Genomic DNA, 22,061 nt, shown 5'->3' on the forward strand with positions numbered 1-22,061 from the left:
GTACTGTCCAATGCCAGGATGGGCAGAGTGCATCTCATGGGCAGCATGCATTCCCTGGAGCTCACTTTTGCAGTGCCTTGAAGCCCTCCCCCCCCCCACTAGTCTCCTAAAGTCCTTGATCCCAATTTCTTTTTAAATTTTTAGCATGGTTTTCAGGCAATTGTTGGCTGAGAATCGCACAGAAAATACCCCAAACACATGAAAACTTGCCCAGCTGCCTGCACAACCCTCCGGGAACCCCATTACCCCAAATAGCCCAGTAACTTCTGCTTACCATTCAGAGATGGATTACAAAGGAAAAGAAAGATATTTGGGCATGGTATGGGAAGGCACAGCCTGTGTAAGCAGTGGGCAGGGGGCGGAAATTGGCTCTTGTCCCCAGGCATTTGCTCATATCTGACCTAATAGCTGTCTGAGCAACATCAGTACTTGTTCATCTGTCAAACTGGACAGGAGCAGAGAAAATGGGCTTGTATGAAATGAAGTCCAACCAAAACTAGACTAAGGGCTCCTTTATACTTCATGTTATACATTCTTTTAACACATAATTACATTAGTATTGGGCTGCTCTAATTAAAAAATACTCACCCAGATTATTCAGTCTGAACATTTAAATTCTGTTACTATAATATATTAGGAAGTGTAACCAATCCTGTCCACAGAACTGGGCAATAATTCATAAAACCAAACCAAACTCAAACCAAAATAAAGACCACAGATGATTTACATAACTTTAAAGCAGATGATGAAGACATTGAAATAATTAAAGATTTCCTATATCTTGGCTCAATCATTAACCAAATAGAGACTGAAGACAAGAAATCAGAAGACGACTAGGATTTGGAAGAGCAGCTATGAAGGAATTAGACAAGATCCCCAAGTGAAAAAGATACATTATTCAATACCAAAGTCATGATTGTCTGTGCCATAGCATTTTCCATTTCTGTGTTTGGTTGTGAAATCTGGACAATAAAGAAAGCTGATAGGAAGAGAATCAACTCCTCTTAAAATGTGTTCTGGAGAAGAGTTCTATGGATATCATGGATTGTAAAAAAACAAACAAACAACAGATGAGGTCTTAGAGCAAATCAAGCCTGAACTCTCATTTTAAAAGCTATTATGACTAAATGGATACTGTTGTATTTTGGACATATTATGAGAACACATGACTCCTTCAAAAAGACAATAATGCTTGTTAAGGTACCAGGCAGTAGGAAATCAGTAGGAAAATTGTGGATAGATGCAATCAAGGAATTGAGTTTGCAAGACCTGACTATGGCTATTGATAACAGGTTGACTTAGGAGTCTCTCATTTATAGGACCATCATAACTTGAAGTTGACTTGACAGCAGTTAACAACATCAAAGTGGAGAAAGGAGCATTTGTACTAAAGCATCCTTGGTAAGTGGTAGCTTAGTAGGGACAAAGAGTACTTTTAATAATAGCAGAAGAATCTTCAATGCCTTTGGCACTCACAGCTCCATTCATCTGGCTTTCTTAAGCCAAGTCAAACCTAAACAGTTATTTTGCCTTTTTTGGTTTTATTAGCTGGCACCACTGAGAATTCAGCCCTTTTCTATAGAAGAAATAAAAATGGGGATTTTCTGTAGCCAGTGGAAAGAACAGTGGGATTCTACAATTTCTTGCAATACCATATCCAGATACATTTCCAGGATCTGTCATTATAATTGTTGCTAAAAAGCAAATCATTACTTTTTTGTCCTATAAAAAGGAAAAATTGATGTATTCATAATGAACAAGTGTACAAAAAATCATGTCCCAGGCTTCTTTTTCAAGAATTATGGATGTTAGTGCATTTTTTGTCTACATCTGTCAGCGAATTAAACATTTGCCGGTCTGTTGGCCTTCTTGGCCCTGTATCATCTCGTAATCCCTTTTTAAAGTTCTCTGCTACCTTGCTGTCGCATCTTGTAACTCAAAACTGAACTCCTGATAGCCAGATAAGCGATTTCTTTTGTTTCACCTTTCCTTTCACTTCAGCAATGTATCGAGATAATTTCAGCTTCTGCCAGGCTCCACTTTCTGTAATCTTTGTGAGTTCTGTTTTCTAGTGCAATGAAATACACATTCTTTTCTAGTTTAGGGATTGCCGAACTAGCCTGAGTACCGTATACACTGGAAATTAAAGAATTCTGAACCCAGAAACTTGGTTTGTGTGCTAGAATTGAACAAAGTTTGCAGTCTTTCAACACAGAAACCCATTCACAGTTACTCTCAAAACTATTTCAAGGTTGGGAGGGACAGGATTATATGACAATGCCTTGGAGGAAATAAACAATATCCCCCTCCATAAAAACTACAAATTCCAATTATCATTTGATGTTCATGATATGCCTGTTTAACAGTGAATTCATTAGAATGTCTTCATATGCACAGTGTTGTGTTGTGCCTTGTGACATTATATAACCTGTTAAGATTTGTGGTCTTATGTTGTAATGTGTTACATTAGGTCGTAAATTCAGGTCAAATAGTCTGTGAAAATGGATCAATAGTATTTAATTGTTAGATGAATTTGCATGAAGAACAAAACTTGTTAAAGTTTAGAAAGTTGACATCAGAGAGGAGAAGATTCTGAGTGATGAAGGGTGAGACTATGAGACTGGGTTGTATTTGCATTGAAACTGCTTGGTTTAATATTATTAAAAGAAATAAAATCATAAACATACTAAATTTCATTCAGTAATATTATTTGTTTAACTTTCCGTACCCACAAACTGTTTGCTTTACCAGAGCCTGTAAACTACCATAAAAAACAGACATGGAGCTGAATCCTGTTGTTACTTCCAACTACATTAAATCCACTGAATCAGTGGCGTTTATTTGTGTGTTAACTCAACTATTTAGCAGTTAATTCAGTGGGTCTGTTGTAGCTTGGAGTAAGCAGTAGGATCCAGGCCATAATAAAATGTACAGCCTTATACAGAATCTTGAGGATGGCAGCACAACTTTGGGAAGAATATGCAGATTTTGAGGGGAAATTGCCACAAATGGTGGTTGGATATAAACATAATCACTACAAGGCTGATAATGCCACATGCCCCTGGTTAGAGGCCTTTAAAGGTATCCAGGAGATGTAGTTTTCATCCTGCTTCTGCTAAAGCAATCTTTTTGAGTTGCCTCATATCTATAATCCTTCAGAATTGTATACATCAAATTGTTTTTCTTTTGTTTTCCTTGCAAATGCTGTTAATAATTGTAAAGTAGCAAGAAGAAGCACACTTAGAGGTTTTGAGTCTAAGGTAGTCGTTGTATTTAAGGATAGTTTGGTGAGCTTTGGAAATTTGTGAGATAAATCAGTATATTCTGTGAAATAATGACTAGTGAAGCGAGTTGTGCTGAGATGCAGTTTGCAAAGCTATCATTCCACAGATAATGTCATACATACCCACCCTCTGCCCAAACCTGCCAAAAGCCTTCAGATATAAACTACATTGGCTGCTGCTCGCTTTGTGAGGATTTCCTTAAGAGACTGAGCAGAGCTACAGCTTTTATAAAAAGACTATTCCATTTCTAGACCACAGTTTGCCAAGTGTCGAGTTGTGTGTGCATTTGAATGTGTGCGTATTGTACCATATATCCCACAAGTACAGAGTTTTCATTGATCAAAAGCAGGAAGGGGTTGTATGAATTGTGAATGGATTTTACTGGGATTAGACATTTGTAAGAAAAGTGCACATCCCAGTAGGCTTGATGTTGCCTTGCAAAGTTTACTTCCAGCTAATTTTTAAATGTATACAGTGAGAAATGTTGAGTCAAGGGAGCATGTTTGTGATTTGGCCAATCAAGAATAAACTCAGTTGAATGCCCACCAGGTAACTGCAATAATATCTGCTCTGTATTGTTTTTAATATGTTGGAGCATTCATTTTGGGCCCCAATCCAGGGGCTGTTTAGTTATGTATAAAACAATATATAGAACATGATCCACAGTTGACTTGTGATTGAAAGGGGTATTTAAATTAATATATCAGTATTAAACTAAGAAAAACCATTACTCTTTTTTTCCCTTTCTCAAAAGCAAATCATTATATTCATGTTTATTCCTTGACCTTTGTCAAGCTTCATGATATTAAAATCTTGGATGCTTTCAAAAGAACAAAGATAGGGCAGGTGCTACGTTTTCCAGCTTGAGAACAGTACAGTGGGTCCTCAGTATACACGGGGGATCTGTTTAGTATCCCCCCCACAGATGCCAAAATCCATGGATGTTCAAATCCCATTGACTTCAATGGTAGCGTGGTCATGCTTCCGCCCCATCACTGAAGACAATGACACTTTGGAGGAGCTGCCTCCTATTCCCCCCACCTCTTTCTCCTCCCTTCTCCTCCACCTCCCCAACACCATTTCCTCCTCTTCCTCTTGCCTTGTGCCTCGCCTTCCTCCTTCTCCCACCTTGTGCCTCACCTTCCTCCTCTTCTTCTTCCCCTGCCTTGTGTCATGCCACGCCATGGCTTCCTCCTCCCCCTCCTTCTCTTCTCCCAGCTTACCTTCCTCCTCCTCCTCTTCCTCTCATGCCTTGCCATGCTGTGTCTTCCTCTTCCTCCTCCTCCTGTACCCCCCCCCCCCACAGGCTTGCCATCCGCAGATGCACAAACCTGCGGATGGCAAGTCCATGGATAAGGAGGGCCCATTATATTAGTGGACATAGTGGATAACAATCCATCATCATCAAAATATCAAAAACACTTCTCCTGAGTAGGTTCTTGATATCCGCTGGGGTTTGGTTCCATGAACACAGTGGGCCATTGATATCCTCTGGGGTTTTGTTCTGTGATCCCCTGTGCATACCAAAATCCGTGGATGTTCAAGTCCCATTATATACAATGACATAATAAAATAGCAAAATCAAGGTTTGCTTTTTGGAATGTATATATTTTTGGAATATTTTCAAAGCATGAGTAGTTGAATCCATAGATAAAGAATCAATGGATATGTGGGGGAGGGGGGAGCTGTATATTCCTATTATAGTATGGTTCACTTTGGGTTCTTTTAAAACCATTGCTAAGTCTATAAGTCTACAAACTTGGACTTTTTCCTTCAATCAAACAAACAAACACAGCTTCATTTATATACCACTTCATATTGAACTAACAGTGTAAGCTAATTGCCCCCAACAATTTGGGTACTCATTTTAGCGACCTTGGAAGGATGCAAGCCTGAGTCAAGTATGAGCCCCCTTAGCTGGGATTGAACTCGCAGCCTTATGGTTTTGAGTGAATGGCTGCAGTACAGGTATTTAATCACTGCACCACAACAGTTTAGGAAGAGATGAGTCTCTGTTAGGTACTTTTGGAGGCAATTATCATGATTTCCCATCAGCAGAGAACTTTCTGGAGCTTTGTATAGTCATTCTACACTTGTACCTTTTATTAATTAAAAAGAATACCAGCTGATTTTACTGCATTTTGGATTTTCATATCAGAAGAAATAAAATGTATTTCCAACTGCATAAAGTCAGTCATGGAAAATCACTGTTCTTGACATGTGATGGAAGCAAACACGCTCACAATAATACTTTGGACACATATTATGCAATTCTATATATGCTGGCCGTTGTTCATGTAGCCTACTTCTGTTGTTCCAATGCACTTTATCTTGAAAATTCTATAATAATATGTCCACCCCACATATAGTATAGAGCTGTTTTTACTCCATATGGCTGTATATCTAATAAATATTATCAGCCCCTGCTGATGTGTAGGATCTTGAGCAAAGTTACCATAATGTAAAAACCCCACATCAATGATACCTTCCCCCATAAGTTGGCAAAGTGAAGAGTGAGATAATAATAGAAAATTACTTCTTACATCAAAAATATTGGGTGTGAATGTATGATAATGCATAGATGTGTGGGGGGGGGGTCTGTATATGTGCATGTTTATGCATGCACAGCTATATGTGCACTATTTTGCTTTTAGAAGACAACTGTGTTTCATGCAATTAAAGCCATTTCTCTGCTTTCATTTTATTGAGAACAGATAAAGAAATCTTTTCAAACAAAGTGGAGGGTGGTTTATTTATAAAGTTAGTCTTTAACTTAGACAAATAGAGGCCTTTTTTGCCATTTCTGGTTTTATAGGGGCATAAATTTGAACCAGTTGAGTCAACTGTTTAGTTAGGCTGTAGGGCAAAAAGACAGCACAGCTGGTGAAAGCAGCCAAAGATATCAGCCTACATTTACCTTCTTTTGATGACATTCTTTGTGATCTTTTTTAGATGACCTCCATTTTGTAATTGTTTTTCTCAACTGTGGATGACGATTTTGTTTTTATAATTCTCCCCACTGGTCTCTTTCCCTACAATGTTTAAGCTGTGCTTTTACTAGTTTGTACAGTTTAAAACAATTAAGTTGTGGTAAAAACATGTTAAAATCCAAAGAAAACAAATTGGGCTGGGGGAGGAAATCAGATGGATAGCAAAAAATTATTTGGGATGTGTTCATACTTGCTTGCCAACAGTGCTGATATTAGAAACAATTCTTGAGTAAATTCTTCTGTGCTTGCTACACAAAATGATTGAGAGGAGTGCAGATGCATTCAACCTGCAGTGTTGATGTACGTAAAAACAGTAGATTGTTGGTATCTATAGGGGCAGAGTAATTTTATAAATGTTTATAATCTCAAAATAACTATGTTTTTCATGTGGAATAAGTATTGAATTTAAGAGATACATTCTTTCTATTTGTCCTGCCATCTTTTGTCTCTGGGTGGACACATTCCTCTCAAGTTTAACTACTAAATTCAATTCTTACACCTTTCTGAATAGAGTCATTGAGCCAGCTGCTGAATAGAAAGTAAATCTTTGTATAAATTCACTCAATCTACTCCATCTGGGGCACACAATTGAATTTAGATTCTAGACTTCTTTATTGTTTGCATGGGTGATAGAACCACTGCCCAGTGAAGACCCCAAAATGACCCCGATAGAACAAAGATAAGAGATAACAGATGTGTCACTCCAATCTCCCACCCACCCACCCCACCCCTAAATTATCCATTCTTCTTTTTTGGAAGGGACAGGAAGGGAAGGGAAGGGAAGGAGGCAGGCAGACAAGCAGGGAATCCACACCATCAAATTATCCAAACAACAGGTGACATGGCCAGAAGACAGGAAGAGCCTTCTCAACTCATATTACAACTCTACAGATTATATAAATTCAGTTAAGTGTGTGTGTGTACATCAGTGTACACAGTTCTGGATCATGATGTATTAACTCTTTTAAGTTATGGGATCCCTTAGAGCTAATATACTATCCCTATATTAGACCAAATAAGTATATTAGACTATAATAGACCAAATGAGTAGCTAAAATATGTATCATAGGAAGTAAACTACATTTGGATTTTCAGCTGGTGGTCTTCAAATCAACTGAAAATGCTCAGTTTCTGCTAGGATTTGGGATATTCTGCTTCAGAAAAAGTGCATGGTTGAAATAGGAGACAATGAGGAAAACCACAGAGTTGGAAGAGACCACAAGGGCCATGCAGTCCAACCCTTTTCTACCATGAAGGAAGACACAATCAAAGCACTTCCTGTGACAGATAGCCATCCAACCTCTGTTTAAAAACTCCAAAGAAGGATGTTCCACTACACTTACATGTAGGCAGCATATTCCATTGTGGAACAACTCTTCCTGTCAGGAAGTTCTTCCTAATGTTTAGTTGGAATCTCTTTTCCTGTAGTTTGAATCCATTATTCCATGTCCTAGTCTCAGGAGTAGCAGAAACAAGATTGCTATATTCTCAATGACATCCTTTCAAATATTTAAACATGGCTATCACGTCACCTCTTAACTGTCTCTTCTCCAGACTAAACATACTCAGCTCACTAAGTTGCTCTTCATAGGGCATGGTTTCCAAGCCTTTCACCATTTTGGTTGCCCTCCTCTGGACACATTCCAACTTGTCAATATCACTCTTGAATTGTGGTTCATAGAACTGAACACAGTATTCCAGCTGAAGTCTGACCAAAGTATTATTATTTCCCTTGATCTAGACACTGCATTCCTATTGATACAGCCTAGGCTCATATTGATTTTTTTAGCTTCTGCATCACACTGTTGACTGATGTTCAGCTTGTGGTCTGCTAAGACTGACAGATCCCTTTTGTATGTACTGTTGCCAAGCCAGGGGCCACACATCCTGTATCTGAGCCTTTCAGTTTTTTCCTGCCCAGGAGTAGCAAACTATATTTCTCCCTGCTGAAATTAGTGAGCTGGGCCAAAACTTTGTTAGTTTTGGCCCAGGTCTCTAATTTGTTAAGATCATTTTGAATTCTGATCCTGTCTTCTGGCATATTAGCTAATAGCTAATTTGGTGTCATCATCAGACTTGATAAACATACCCTCTATTCCTTTATCCAAGTCACTGATAAAGATGTTGAGTAGCACTGGGCCCAGGACAGAACTCTGTGGCACCTCTCCAGAATGAAGAGGAACAATAGGTGGGTATCCTTCGGTCTTTCAACGAACTATAGAAATTAGTTCTGGCAAAACTGGCTAGAAAAGCATATTAGAAAATATTAGCAAACTAAATCCCAGGAGGTTACACCTCAGTAATAGGCATTTGTAAGAAATTAATGCAGGAAAGGCTCAGCATTCTAGATAGGTGCAATGTAAGCTTTTTCAAAACTCTGCCTTCAGCACCTTTGAGAAATTTGAAAATGGATCCTCTTACAGTTTTCTGTACGATTTTCTTTAATACAATTTTTATATGGATATACGGTTTCTAATTTCAGCTACTTTACTATGACAAGAAGAGGGCTAATGACCAATGCTGAGAGAAATTTTAAAGAGAGATATTGACTTCTAATTGAGTCTGCTTGTTTGCTTTGTGTCCAAATTAACTCAGTTTTGTAGTGACCATGCTTTAGGAACTGGCATACACTTGACATTTCTCATAACCATTATGATATTCCTCCCTCTGAAGAACTGTTTTGATTAAGTACTCAAACAGCGGTGCTAAAACATCTGCCGTTGCCGTAGAGTCAAATGACCAATGTCTTGAACTCAAGACTAATAATTGGAAGAATGGTTCACAATTGATTTTAAGGAAGTTAAAAGCTTGATACATACTTCAACCATTTCCCCCCTCCTTCTGCCTTTTAAACTTTGCAGAAGGGCTAATTTGAAAGAAGCGTGAGTAATCACACATTAAGGATAATTTATATTATTATAAGACAAATAGCAGATAATGGTAGCACCCAGAGGGCACCCTTCAAGTGTCAAGCTTTTGTTGTTCCAGGTGCTACATGAACTGTGGCTTTTCTGGGAGATGTGTCCTATAATAAATAGCCTGTTGCGATGGCTACATAGATCCTTGCTGCTCCGTTAATCAGGCTTTCAGGTCTTGCTTGAATTAATTACAATAATTCACATGTATACTCCTTGACTGACAATCTATCCAGATAATTCTAGTTGTGTATATATGGAAAAGGTACACTTCTTGCCAGTATGTCTACATTGCAACTGAATTGGGAAATGTGGGGCTTCTGGTTCATAATGGGGGCACTAGTTGCTTCTGTAAGAACTACCATTTGCGCTCCAGTCTGTAGAATGTACTGGTCTATATAAACATATCATTCTGCCTGATTGTCCTGAGCTGTAGTCCTACATTAAATCTAGCTAGCTGGAGATCCAGACAAATGAACGTACAAGGTGCTTGATCATATTCTGGTTTTGTAATTTTGAGAAGCAGCAAAAACTGGAGGCCTGTTGAACTTTAGTTGGGGCTGCCACCATCACAGCTTAGGAACGACACTTTTTGGACTACAACTCTCAGTACTGCCCACTACATAAAAATAACTGTTCAAAGCTCTGGTGTACAATTTTGAAGTTCAGCATCTCTTACATGTCTAGTAGGTTGGGCTGCATGGTTCACCAGTTCTATAGGCTTTGCCCACTACTTTGTCTAGCTGTATTCATTATAGAAAGGAGAACTGGAGTCTCAAGATATATAAAACCTGTTATTTCTTAAATGGTTTCAACCAGAAAATAACTGTGTGCCCTTTGTCAGGGACTCATGTAGAGTGGGAAACAATGCATATGAAATAATAATTACAAACAAGGCATGAACTAAATGATTACAAAAATATGTATTTACACATATGCCTTACATCAAATTATATGTAAAATAAATCAATTAAGAGATAATATATTAAAGTAGATAAAACCTAAGACATATAAAATAATACTTAGAAAGCAATATGTCCATTTACATGTTGTTGAAGAACAGTGGGATGATCAGGGGTGTATCCACCTCTCTTTCTGGCATGCTGCGACCTGCAGGGATCACAATTTATCCAGCAACAGTAAGAGAGACTGATATGTTTCCACTCATCCCCCCACATTCTCCAGCATCACAGAAATGATTGTGCTGGATAAGTTGTGCAGGGACATTTGGTCTTTGCAGGCTCAAAGACCATAAAAGTAAATTGCATTGTTGTATGACAGGCTTACAACTGTTGTAATGACTGAGCAGGATACCAGCCTTCTTCTTTTACACAACTCTGCCTGTCCTTACTACACTGGATTCATTTGATGTTACTTGTTCCTTCTGCTTTGCTTCCAAGCTGAAGTGTTGTCACACTTTCCTTGCTTCCTTCACTTGCAAAAAAATCTAAATTCCCAATCACTTCAAAAATACAAACTACGTATTCTATTCTAGATACTTCACCAGTCTGTTACTTATACCAGCTTGTGGTCAGCACAAATGACACTGTTTTGTAATGGGTGGTAATGTGAGTTAGTCAAAGCTTTATAAAGACTTGCCTATTTCAGACTGCAACCCCCTTCCTGGTCCATGCTGGCTGAGGCATTATAGGGGTTATAGTCCAAAAACATAACATTTCCTAGCTCAGGAATTGGTCTGGAATTACCGTAGCTACTTAAGCCATTTCATCCAGGACCCTTTAAACAACTAAGTTGTGCCAGCATCCTAGCGTACTGTCACTGCAAAAAATGGGGAAAGTGGTTGACTCCAAGTAACAAACATGTAATTAACTAACATTGATGACTAAGGAACTTTTTTTTTTTACAAATCGTCCTAATTCTTTATTCCAATCCGAAAAAATGCCATTATTTGTTACAGTAGGTAAGTTCATAAAAAGAAAAATTAGCCTTGGCAAAATAGACATTTTTACAACCGATATTCTTCCTAACAGAGATATATTCAGTTTATTCCAGTTCTTATCTGACAGCCATATTCCTAAATAGTTTGCTTTTTTCTTAATCTGGATACCTGATCTTTTTGTCAATTCCTCTTCTTCTTCGTTTCCTAGATATTTTGATTATCATCACCGTTTTAGTTTTGTTTATCTTATATCTGGATACTTGTCCAAATTCATTTAGCTCTGCTAACATATGTTCTATGCTTCTTAAAGGGTCCTCCAATATCAATGCCATGTCATCAGCATAAGCTCTTAGCTTGGTTTCATGTCCTTTAATTTGCATTCCTTTTATTTTTCCATTAGGTCTGATCGAATTATTTAACACCTCTAACACCATGATAAACAGTAGAGGGGATAGGGGACAGCCTTGACAAGTCCCTTTGCTTATATCAATGTTTGTTTTTTGTCCCCATTCACTATCACTTGTATTTTTTTGCTGCTTATAAATTTGCTTAATAGAGTCCACAAAATGATTCCCCATCCCCATCTTTTTCAAAACTTCAAACAAAAATTTCCATCTAACCTTGTTGAACTTTCAACTGAGCTAAGGCTTGGTACAAACCGCACAAATGCTCCGTGCTGGCATCGATTTTAGGGTTAGGGACTGCGCGGCAGGTGTTACGCAATTGTTACGCAAGCGCTGCATGGTGTTCACATATTGCCATGTGACGCTTATGTGGTGCACTCATTACATCAATCCTGCGGTGCAAAGAGAACCTGGTTTTTCCAAGTTCTTTTCCCTCCAGAGGAATTTAGGCCAGCAGCAGTCCACCCTTTTCAGGCGGTCTGTCCCACACCTAAGTTTTAAACGGGGTATGTATAAGAAATGGAAAAGGGGGGAAATAACCAAGGAAGAATTCAAGGAAGTAGCTAGCACGTGTAAGGGAAAAGTCAGTAAAGCAAAAGCACAGAACAAGTTCAGGCTTACTAGAGAGGTTAAGAACAATAAAAAAGGGGTGTTTTTTTTATATATGTCTTTAGTAAAAGGAAGAAGAGGGAAATGGTAGGGCCATTACGTGGAGAAGATGGCGAAATGCTAACAAGGGACAAAGAAAAGGTATAATTACTTAACATCTTCTTTGCCTTAGTCTTCTCAGAAAAGGAAAAGGGTGCTCAACCTGAGGGAAGTGGAGCAGAGGACACAATAGGAAAAATGCAGCAGAGAATAAGTAAAGAGGAAGCACAGAAATACCTGGTTAATCTAAATGAATTTAAGTTTCTGGGACCAGATGAACTACATCCAAGAGTATTAAAAGAATTGGCAAATGTAATCTCAGAGCCATTGGCAATAATTTTTGAGAACTCTGGAGAACAGGAGAAGTCCCAGCAGACTGGAGGAAGGCAAACATCCCCATTTTCAAAAAGAGAAAAAAAGAGGATCCCAACAATTATCAACATGGGTTTCTGAAAAACAAGTCATAGAGGTAGATGTAAGGAAGGAAGGCTGTGGATATGGCATATGTTGATTTTAGTAAGGCCTTTGACAGAGTTCCCCATTACATTCTTGCAAACAAGCTAGTAAAATATGGGTTAGACAATGCAACTGTTAAATGGATTTGTAACTGGTTGACCACCGAACCCAAAGGGTGTTCACCAATGGCTCTTCTTCATCCTGGAGAGAAGTGACCAGTGGAGTGCTGGGGGGTTCTGTCCTGGGCCCAGTGCTATTCAACATCTGTATCAATGACTTGGATGAAGGAATAGAAGGCAGACTTATCAGATTTGCAGATGACACCAAACTAGGAGGAGTAGCTAATACCTCAGAGGACAGGATCAAAATTCAAGAAGACTTGAATAGATTAGAAAGCTGGGCCAAAGCTAACAAAATGAATTTCAACACAGAGAAATATAAGATACTGCACTTAGGGCAGAAAAATGAAATGCATAGATATAGGATGGGAGACACCTGGCTTAATTAGACTATGTGTGAAAAGGATCTAGGAGTCCAAGTAGACCACAAGTTGAACATGAGTCAACAGTGCGATGCGGCAGCTAAAAAGGCCAATGCAATTTTAGGTTGCATCAACAGAAGTATAGTGTCTAGATCAAGGGAAGTAATAGTGCCACTCTATTCTGCTTTGGTCAGGCCTCACCTGGAATATTGTGTCCAGTTCTGGGCAGAACAATTCAAAAAGAATGTTGAGAAGCTGGAGCGTATCCAGAGGAGGGCTACCGAAATGGTGACAGGTCTGGAACCATGCCTTATGGGGAAAGACTTAGGGATCTGGGGATGTTTAGCCTGGAGAAGAGACAGTTAAGGAGTGATATGAAAGTGCTGTTTAAGTATTTGAAGGGGTGTCACATTGAGGATGGAACAATAGCAATAGCAAGTACATTTCTATACCGCTTATCAGTGCACTTAAGCACTCCCTAAGCAGTTTACAAATTGTAAGCTAATTGCCCCCAACAATCTGGGCACTCATTTTAGCGACCTTGGAAGAATGCAAGCCTGAGTCGAGCATCAGCCCTTTTGCTAGTATTGAACTCGCAACCTTATGATTTGTGAGCGAGTGGCTGCAGTACAGACATTTAACCACTGCACCACCAGGGCTGGTTTCTGCTGCTCCAGAGACTAGAATACAGAACAGTGGATGCAAGCTACAGGAAAAGAGATTCCACCTCAACATTAGGAGGAATGTCTTGACAGTAAGAGCTATTCAACAGTGGAACATGATTCCTCGGAGTGTGGTGAAGTGTCTTTCCTTGGAGGTCTTTAAACAGAGGCTGGATGGCCATATGTCAGGGATGCTTTGATTATGATTTCCTGCATGGCAGGGGGTTGACCTGGATGGCCCTTGTGATCTCTTTCAACTCTATCATTCTAACAAAAAGTTAATTGCTGATTGAAAAACTGCAGGGCGAAATAGCTGTGTGCTATATTGGTTTGCATATCTACGGGTCTTTAAATCACATTGGTATCTTTCTCGATAAGTTATGCTGTAACTCAACAGAGCTTATGGGCTGTATTTAGAAATGGCTAGGTGAATTTTTACAGCATCTTCTAAGAATGTCAGGTTTGATCACCGTAATGGTTGCCACGATCCCTTTTAAAAAAAACTACAATCCCATAAAATGATTACTTTAAAAAGCAAATTCACAGTTCAGTAATTTGTTCTGTTTAGCTTTTCTCCATTGTTTATAGTTCAACTCCTCAGTGTTGCACATTTTGTGCTATGAAGTCAATAATGTTGATGCAAGAACATATAGGCACAGCAATAACTGCTGGTGTCATTAAACTCCTTTTGTAAGTCTTAAAAATACATTTCTAACAACTGTGACAGGCTGAAATCAAAGTAGCATACCTTTGGTTTCTTGGGGAAACCATACTGGAAAAAGAGTCTTACTTAAGGTTCGTGTTAAATATGATTTCATGTTAATGCCTGAACATCCAGCAATAGTCTTGAATTTACCAGTCTTGATGAAATAGTATAAATAGTTGTGACATTGACTTTGGGGCATCACCTATGTGCCATGGTCCCAGAAATGGAGACTCTGATCTTATTAGGAGTTGACTGGACACCAAGGAGCTCAGTAACAGTGCAACTGTGCAACTCCAATGCTCCACCTCTGACACAATTGCTTGGGTTGCTCACTGTGGTGTTACGTATTTGGGCCAAGAATAGTGCAGCTTCTCACTCAACCATACCTTCTATAGCATGGTTGGCTGGGATGATGTAAGTGGCTCAGTTGGTCATGTTGGAAACAGAAGGTGGGTTGGTGTCAGAGAACAATGACAGCATGCAACAACTCGAAGCTCTGCGGAAAGAGGAGGAGAGGTTGGTCCTAGACAACTGCTGGACTGGAGCTGTGAACTGCAGTGTGAGTCTGAACTAAGTGGTAGAGAAAGAATGAAAAGTTGTTTGGTGGAGCTGGCTGACATTCAGGCTTGACCAGAGACTGCCCCTTCTTGGAGGAGAAAGAGGCATTTCTCCACTCCTGCAGGGGAAATCTGAGAACTGGGTTTTTTTTAAAAAAAAAAAAAAAAGCAAGAGATAACCTTATTGTGAGACTTTAGAGCCCATGAAAGTGAAGAATTAGCAAGTCAGAGACCATCATGAACTTTGCTGCCTTGAATCCCACGAAGGGAGAAAGACAGGATATAAATTAAACAAATAATTAATAAATAAGCATTGTAATAGGCCATCAGCCAGAGAGGCCACCAAGGAAGGCAATGAAGGTGGCAGGATTCTCTTGTCCAAGTTATCCTACACCATTAACTTTCATCAAGTTTTGTTGATTTCCTCTTCCTGGCTTTCCATGTGTTTTGGTCACATAGTCAAGAAAGGTTTTATTGCTCAGTCACTTTTGACAACAGCTTTGGGCCTCGCTCTTTCTGTTTGGATCATGGTATCAGTAGTCAGTCAGGGAGCTTTTAGAGATGTGGTAGCTCTTGGTATATTTCTGATGCCTTGAAGCCAGGGCAGTGCTGGTCCCTTAGAATTCACACATTGGATACACCAGGAATGCTAATGCATGCATACCTGCTTTATCCAAAACCCATCTGCCCCAAAAGAATGGGGGGGGGGGGCAACAACGAGAATTTGTTTCTGAAACCCCCTCACTTCCTGTCCTCCTAAAGTACCTGTTTCAGCTGCCTTATCTATCATACAGTATTAAGGAAGTATGAATTTTGTTGTTATGTGCATTCAAGTTGACTCCAACTTACAGCAACCTGTCAGAGGGGTTTCTTGGCAAGATTTATTTAGAGGGGGTTTGTCATTGCTTTCCTCTGAGGCTGAGAGAGTGGGACTTGCCCAAGATTACCCAGCTGAGTTTCCACCAGGTCTGAGGAAGGATGTGAACCTTGGGTTCCTGGAGTCCTAGTCCAGCACTCAAACCACTACACAGCACTGGCTCAAGGAAGCATGGGACAGCTACAAAACAGTCACAACATGATTTTCATATTTTCTGGCTCTAAAACAAGGGGCAACTGGAAAGCTTCGTCTTAAGGGAAGTTTCTAGGCTACAAAGGTTACCATGGGAGCAATGTTTGGGGTAAAATAAATTAATAAATACAAGCACAGACTGATATGCTCTAGTTGTTTTCAGATTGAAAGTGAAAGGCTTTAGGTGTCAACTTGAAAGATTAATGTAAAACAGAGAACTGCGTTGGCATTTTGCTACTACTTTTTAAAGTCTTGCAGGTCAACTTGAGGCTAATCCATTTTACTTTATAGTGTGATTTGTATAATAAAGGAATAATATGTAAGGCTGTCATTAAGTTCGATTAAGACTTTCAGAAGGATCACATCCATATGCCATGAGCACTATGGGACAGTGGTATTGCATTGTCCATGACTTATCTAGTGAGACAGCATGAACTCAAGAACACCTTTGAATAATTAATACTAGAACTGTATTTTCTCCTTTTTTGGGGAATAGATACAGAGAAGATAGGGCTGGAGGCTGGAAATGGTTTGCCACCTTGGAAATTTAATGACCAGCTCTTTCCCTGTGATGTGTGTGGAAAAGTGTTTGGCCGACAGCAGACGTTGTCCCGACATCTCTCCCTGCACACAGGTAACACTTTTTTTCAAAAATAGTGTTGCACACTTTCTCTAATTTTTTTCATAGCAACAATGAACATTTATTTGCGTGCAAATAACGGTGGATTGCATTATCCTCTGTATACTTTGCAACACTCATAAATGATGGTATTCTGTCTTTACCCAGTAACTAAAAAAATATTTGTCTCTCTCTTGCTTTGATTGTGCATACATGCCCTATATTAAGGATTGGCACCTGGATGCCTCCTGGGCCACACCCAGAGAAACCTATCTCTCCCCCTTCCTCCCTTTCATTTCTAACCTCAATGGAAAACCAGGGTTTAGAAATGTTACTTTTTTGGATGATAATTCAACAATCTCTGTAGCCAAGGAGCATGGAGGATTCTGGGGTTTGCAGTGCATAACATAACTTTTCCAAACTCTTGGGGAAACACTGTGTAATGGAATATTACATAAGTTGCAATAGAAAAACCAGTGCAGGTTATGGAGGTGCTGATCCTTCCTTTCTTCAGTTATTTTCTCATAATACCTTTTTAGAAAACTACTGATCAATGTTATAAAGCAATAATTGGCTTATGAAATATCCAGTGTCCTAGTCAGTGATCTAGAAAACGAAAAGAATTTGGCCAAAAAGCTGGTCCAGAAATGCCCTTCCAAGCATCAGGATAAATAGTATGGATGCCCTTACAGGAAAACAAAATATCTGGGTTCTGTTTATCCTTCATTATGTGCAAAGGGTTCAGTTCCTTCTTAGAAATATTATCAGTATCAGTATGTTGCACTAGCACAGTCTGATATGTGGTGCAGAGCATTGTGTGTGCATGCTGCTAGATGTTGAATGAAGGTCCTCACCATGTGCCACAGCAATTTTTGTATATAGATGTCTGATCATGTCTTGTAAAAATAAAGCATATGACAAATAACTCCTAATAATCTATAACTTATGTTTATAAGAAAGTCTGAACAATGTATTCCTTCCCAGTTTTCCTTTCCCCATAGGATATCTGGCTCAGTGGTTCTGAACCAGATTCCTAAACAAAATTAGTATAGAAAAGCAGTTCAAAATATGCAGGAGCCAATCAAAGTGTATGCACAGTACATTGCTGTGGTCATACTGAAATACAAACAAAAACAATATCAAGAAAAATAACTGGCAGTATTTCTTTTAGTAAGGGAACTGAGGAGATTTACTGGTGATGTCAAGTAATTGAACTGTTACCTCTTTACAAACCTGCACAAAAATGCTTTTTGTCTCAAAGCAGTTATAAGCAAAAACTAACAAACCCCACAACAGATGTAGACCATGACCAGGTGCTTGATGAAAGATTCTGAGTGGAATCCTGTTGCTGCACTACTCTAGCAGTTGCACTTTTTCCAGCATTGTACAGTAACATAAAGATGGTTACAATCCTGTATGGCATAGCTTGGTGTAAACTTACTCTAGCCTGAGCCCTATACCATCACCGCTACCCCTGACTTATTGAAAAACCTCTGAAGCCACTCTGCATGGCCATTCCATGTTTCATGCTGAACAGACAGGATTGCAGAAGCATCTGGCTACAAAACTGCAGCCAGATGCAAAATGATTACAGCAGCACTGAGACCCCCTGGAAGATCCTAGTTGATCTCAGTGCTGATATCATTTTGCAACTTACTATGGGGATGTAACCATGCACTTGTGCAATCCTGTCTGCCCTCCACAAAGCATGGAATGGCTGTCTGGGGAAGCTTTGGAGGCTTTTCAGTAAGGGTGATGGGCTTTGGATACTGCAGAAAGAGAAGGGAATAGCAACTCTTGAAACACCCCAAAAAGGTCATCCACACAAGTAAGGGGGAAATGCATGTGGATGTCTCTACCAGGATGACAGCCAGAATCTGCTGGCTCTAAGAAACCTATTTCTCTAGTACCTTTCATTTTTCATGGCTGCCATGGCCATTTCCCATCTACACTGATATAGTTAATGCCAGCATAGTATAGCAACAAGATTCTGGCTTCTGAAGGACTTGTTCTGAAGTAATGCCTCATTCTTAGTGCTTAAACTGATGTCATATTTTAGTATGGCTCCATCATTTTAAATCAGAGAGATAACTTTACTGTTTATGTTGCATGCTGAAATAAAAAAAACTTTTAATTTTTTTTCGATGAAACCTTGATATATTTGAGTTTGTACTAATTTAAGTCTATTGTTTTAAGGCCATGCTGTCATCCTAAGGGAGCTCCATTGTGGAACATGCATGCTAAAATATAAACTCGGAGAGTTTTACTGGCTTTCAGATTACAGACTCTAAAAAAAAAGCAAGGCCATTTCTATGAATGCTACCAATTTGGTGGCACAGATTAATAGTTGTAATGATTTTTAAGTTTTAGAATTGGGTGGTTAGTTTAGTCTGAGTTTCATGGGAATTGAGAAATGGAAGCATTTGTGTTCTTAGAAAGACGAATGATCACAGCTTGGAAAATATTTGGAGGTCACCAAGAAAACCCTGTTTTGCATTTTTCAACACTTTCCTCTTTAAAATTTGGCAGCTCAACCAGAGCTTGGAAAAGTTACTTTATGGACTGCTATTCACAAGATCAACTGGCTATACTAGCTGGGGCTACTGGAATTTCTTTTATCAATTCTATTTTTTAAAAAAACAAACAAACCTGAAATTAAATGCTCATCTATGCCTATTGCATTTATAAAGGCAGGCTCACCCAGAGGCTGAAGGATGTGGTGTGAACTCTCTTTTTGTCACTTATCTATCCATCTTCACCCTTATTAGGATGAAGGATGATAACCTTGCTTCCATCTCAGTATTGTGGGCATTGTTTCAAAACAATCAAAAACTAGCAGTCACAGAAATACTTGATGTAGCATGACACTTCTATAAATAAGTTGGACATCAGAAATGAATTGGTATTCAAGTGTAACATTTATTACAGGCACCTAAACTGCCTTGTACTCAGACTGGCGACTGTTCTATATTTGCTAATTTACATTTAATTCTATTACTGTGCTTAAAGTCAAGGTGTTTGGAAAATCTTGTGATAGAGGAAATGATCTCTCTTGGTGAAATAGGTGTTTTATTATTAAACTGGGTTGAACCCTTTCATGCACCAAGAGAAATAACTGAACAAGAATTTGGTTGGATAAAAGGCATCTCTTCCTCTGTACTCACTGCAATCTGTAGTTCCATGAATTTAGTGACAGGTGATAGAATGCCAAGAACAGTCAGAGTTTTTTGGCTGCTTAATGAAATAAGCATGTCCTAGTCTACATAAAGGATTTTAAAACCCTTTCAGTATTGGTGGGAGAGATGCAAGTGTCTGTTTAACACTTTGGTTGAAATAATGGAGGCTCAAAATTGCTTAGCTTGAACTGGATTGTGTTTAGCATTAATTATTCTGATGGATGAGCATGATTTGAAAAATAATATCAGATACATGCATCTGTATATTAGCAATGATATTTTAACCCTGTCTTTTTTCATGTTTACTAGACTTATTTTCTCTGAGGTGATCTACATAATCCAGAGAGACAGACATGTAGGAAGTTACCATTACATTTTTAGAAAAATGCTAGTAGAATCTACATGCTGCTGAAGGGAGCGATGAGCTCTCTTTTTTGCCCTTATGCATCTGTGTTGTGGAAAGCTCTAAAATATGTGTTAGTTCTTCACAAATACTAATAGAGCTGGTAAAAGTTATTTTGGATTAAAATTCCCACCCCCTCAACCAGCATGACGTTTGGATGGGGATTGTAGTTGAAAGGGGACTTTTTCAAGTTCTGAATTGTACTGAAGATTTCTCCTCACACTGCCTGATCCTCAGTGATTGGGACACCAAAGTGATTGGTTAACACTCTCTGACCTCCCAGCTCAAAGTATTTAAATGTTCTTTTTCAGAAGAGAGAAAATACAAATGCCATTTGTGCCCATATGCTGCTAAGTGCCGTGCTAACCTGAACCAGCACCTGACTGTCCATTCCGTGAAGCTGGTGAGTACAGACACTGAGGACATTGTCAGCGCTGTCACTTCCGAAGGCAGTGATGGAAAGAAGCACCCTTATTACTACAGGTGAGGACCCAGTGGGAAGCCAAGCCCAGAGACCAGGCTCCAGCTGACTTTTTCTGCCTTCCTTTTATTATTAAAAACAAAAGACAAGCACGGCTGTCTTTGCTTCTGCGGGAGACTCTATCAGGAGCAGTTGGATTTCCTTCATTTCACCTCAGCAATGACCAAAGTCAGAGCAATGAGAATTCTGCGGTAGGCCACCATAGCTATAAAAACCTCAAGAATGGAAGGGATAGATTATTCCCTCCCTTTCTGTTTCAGCTCAGAAATTCCACTGCCAACTTGTTGCATGTCCAAAATTATCCCTGTATTCCCCTCTGTGTACTATATTTACTACAACTTCCAGAATTCCCAGTCAGCATGTCCTCTGGCTCTGGAATCCTGGGAGGTGTAGTGTGAAACACTAACTTTTCCCATCTCTGCAACTTATCTGCTTGTACATTTCTAGAATTACTGTTAGACAATACTGGGCTTATTATATAGGAGATTGGTTTAGAAAAAATGCAGCCTAAGGTTGGCCAAAGATATTTTTCTGCTTGAATGAAAGACATGATGGTGGCCACCTCCTTCTTCCTCATACAGGAGCCAACTATCCCAGCAGATGAATCTTACTTCAATACTGCCAGTGGCATAAGAGTCCTTTCCTACACCCAATGATAACAGCAGGGACGTAGCTGGGGGGGGGGTTCTTGGGGTCCGGACCCCCCCCCTTCCATTAGAAAAATGAATGGTGTGTGCTGCTGCGTCGCTGCACCCAAGCCCCATTATAATGGTGGCACTTAGTCTGGACCCCCCCCCCTTCCTAAAATCCTAGCTACGTCCCTGATAACAGTAGCAAGGCGAAAAGGATGCAAGGCCAGGCAATATGGCATACACAGCTGTGATGTCTAAAATTGGTAGATGGCTGGAGAGGCTCACATGGAACTGCCAAGAAGCTTCTGCTACTCGCCCTCAACACTTGCCACCTGAAACAGTTGTCTCACTGTGCACAATGGTAGAGCCAGCTCTGCTGTGAAGGCACCTATTTGGCCACCTAAAAACGGGTTGAGTCAAACATCAACATAGATACTTGTCTCAGTTTGCCGTCTTGTAAAAACCTTATGAAACATAGGCGGAAACAAGATATAGCAAGCTACAATTTGCCATTTGTCTGTAACAGACAAGAACAGCTACCCACCATTTCTCCTGGATGGCTTCACAACTTTATCTATTTGTCTGCTTCCACCTGTGAAAGGGCCCTATGCACAGAGATGGCTTGGAGTCCAAATCATATTGGACCCTGAATGTAGCTACACGCCATATATATATTCT

General features: G+C 39.5%; 1 protein-coding gene across 3 annotated transcripts in view; it reads left to right on the forward strand.

Annotated features, from left to right (window-relative positions):
• ZNF827 (zinc finger protein 827) overlaps window positions 1–22,061 on the forward strand; it is a 154,035-nt gene that overhangs the window by 117,229 nt on the left and 14,745 nt on the right. For 2 of the 3 annotated variants that reach the window (XM_089525729.1, XM_089525730.1), the window contains exons 9-10: window positions 16,569–16,706; window positions 20,582–20,753. In XM_089525729.1, the coding sequence (XP_089381855.1) occupies window positions 16,569–16,706; window positions 20,582–20,753 (310 nt within the window). The remainder of the gene's footprint in view (window positions 1–16,568; window positions 16,707–20,581; window positions 20,754–22,061) is intronic. The other variant, XM_089525731.1, reaches the window with a different exon arrangement.

This window comes from Sceloporus occidentalis, unplaced genomic scaffold, assembly GCF_023333645.1.
Source record: "Sceloporus occidentalis isolate IW3139 unplaced genomic scaffold, rSceOcc1.0.p SCAF_5, whole genome shotgun sequence".
Lineage (NCBI taxonomy): Eukaryota > Metazoa > Chordata > Lepidosauria > Squamata > Phrynosomatidae > Sceloporus > Sceloporus occidentalis.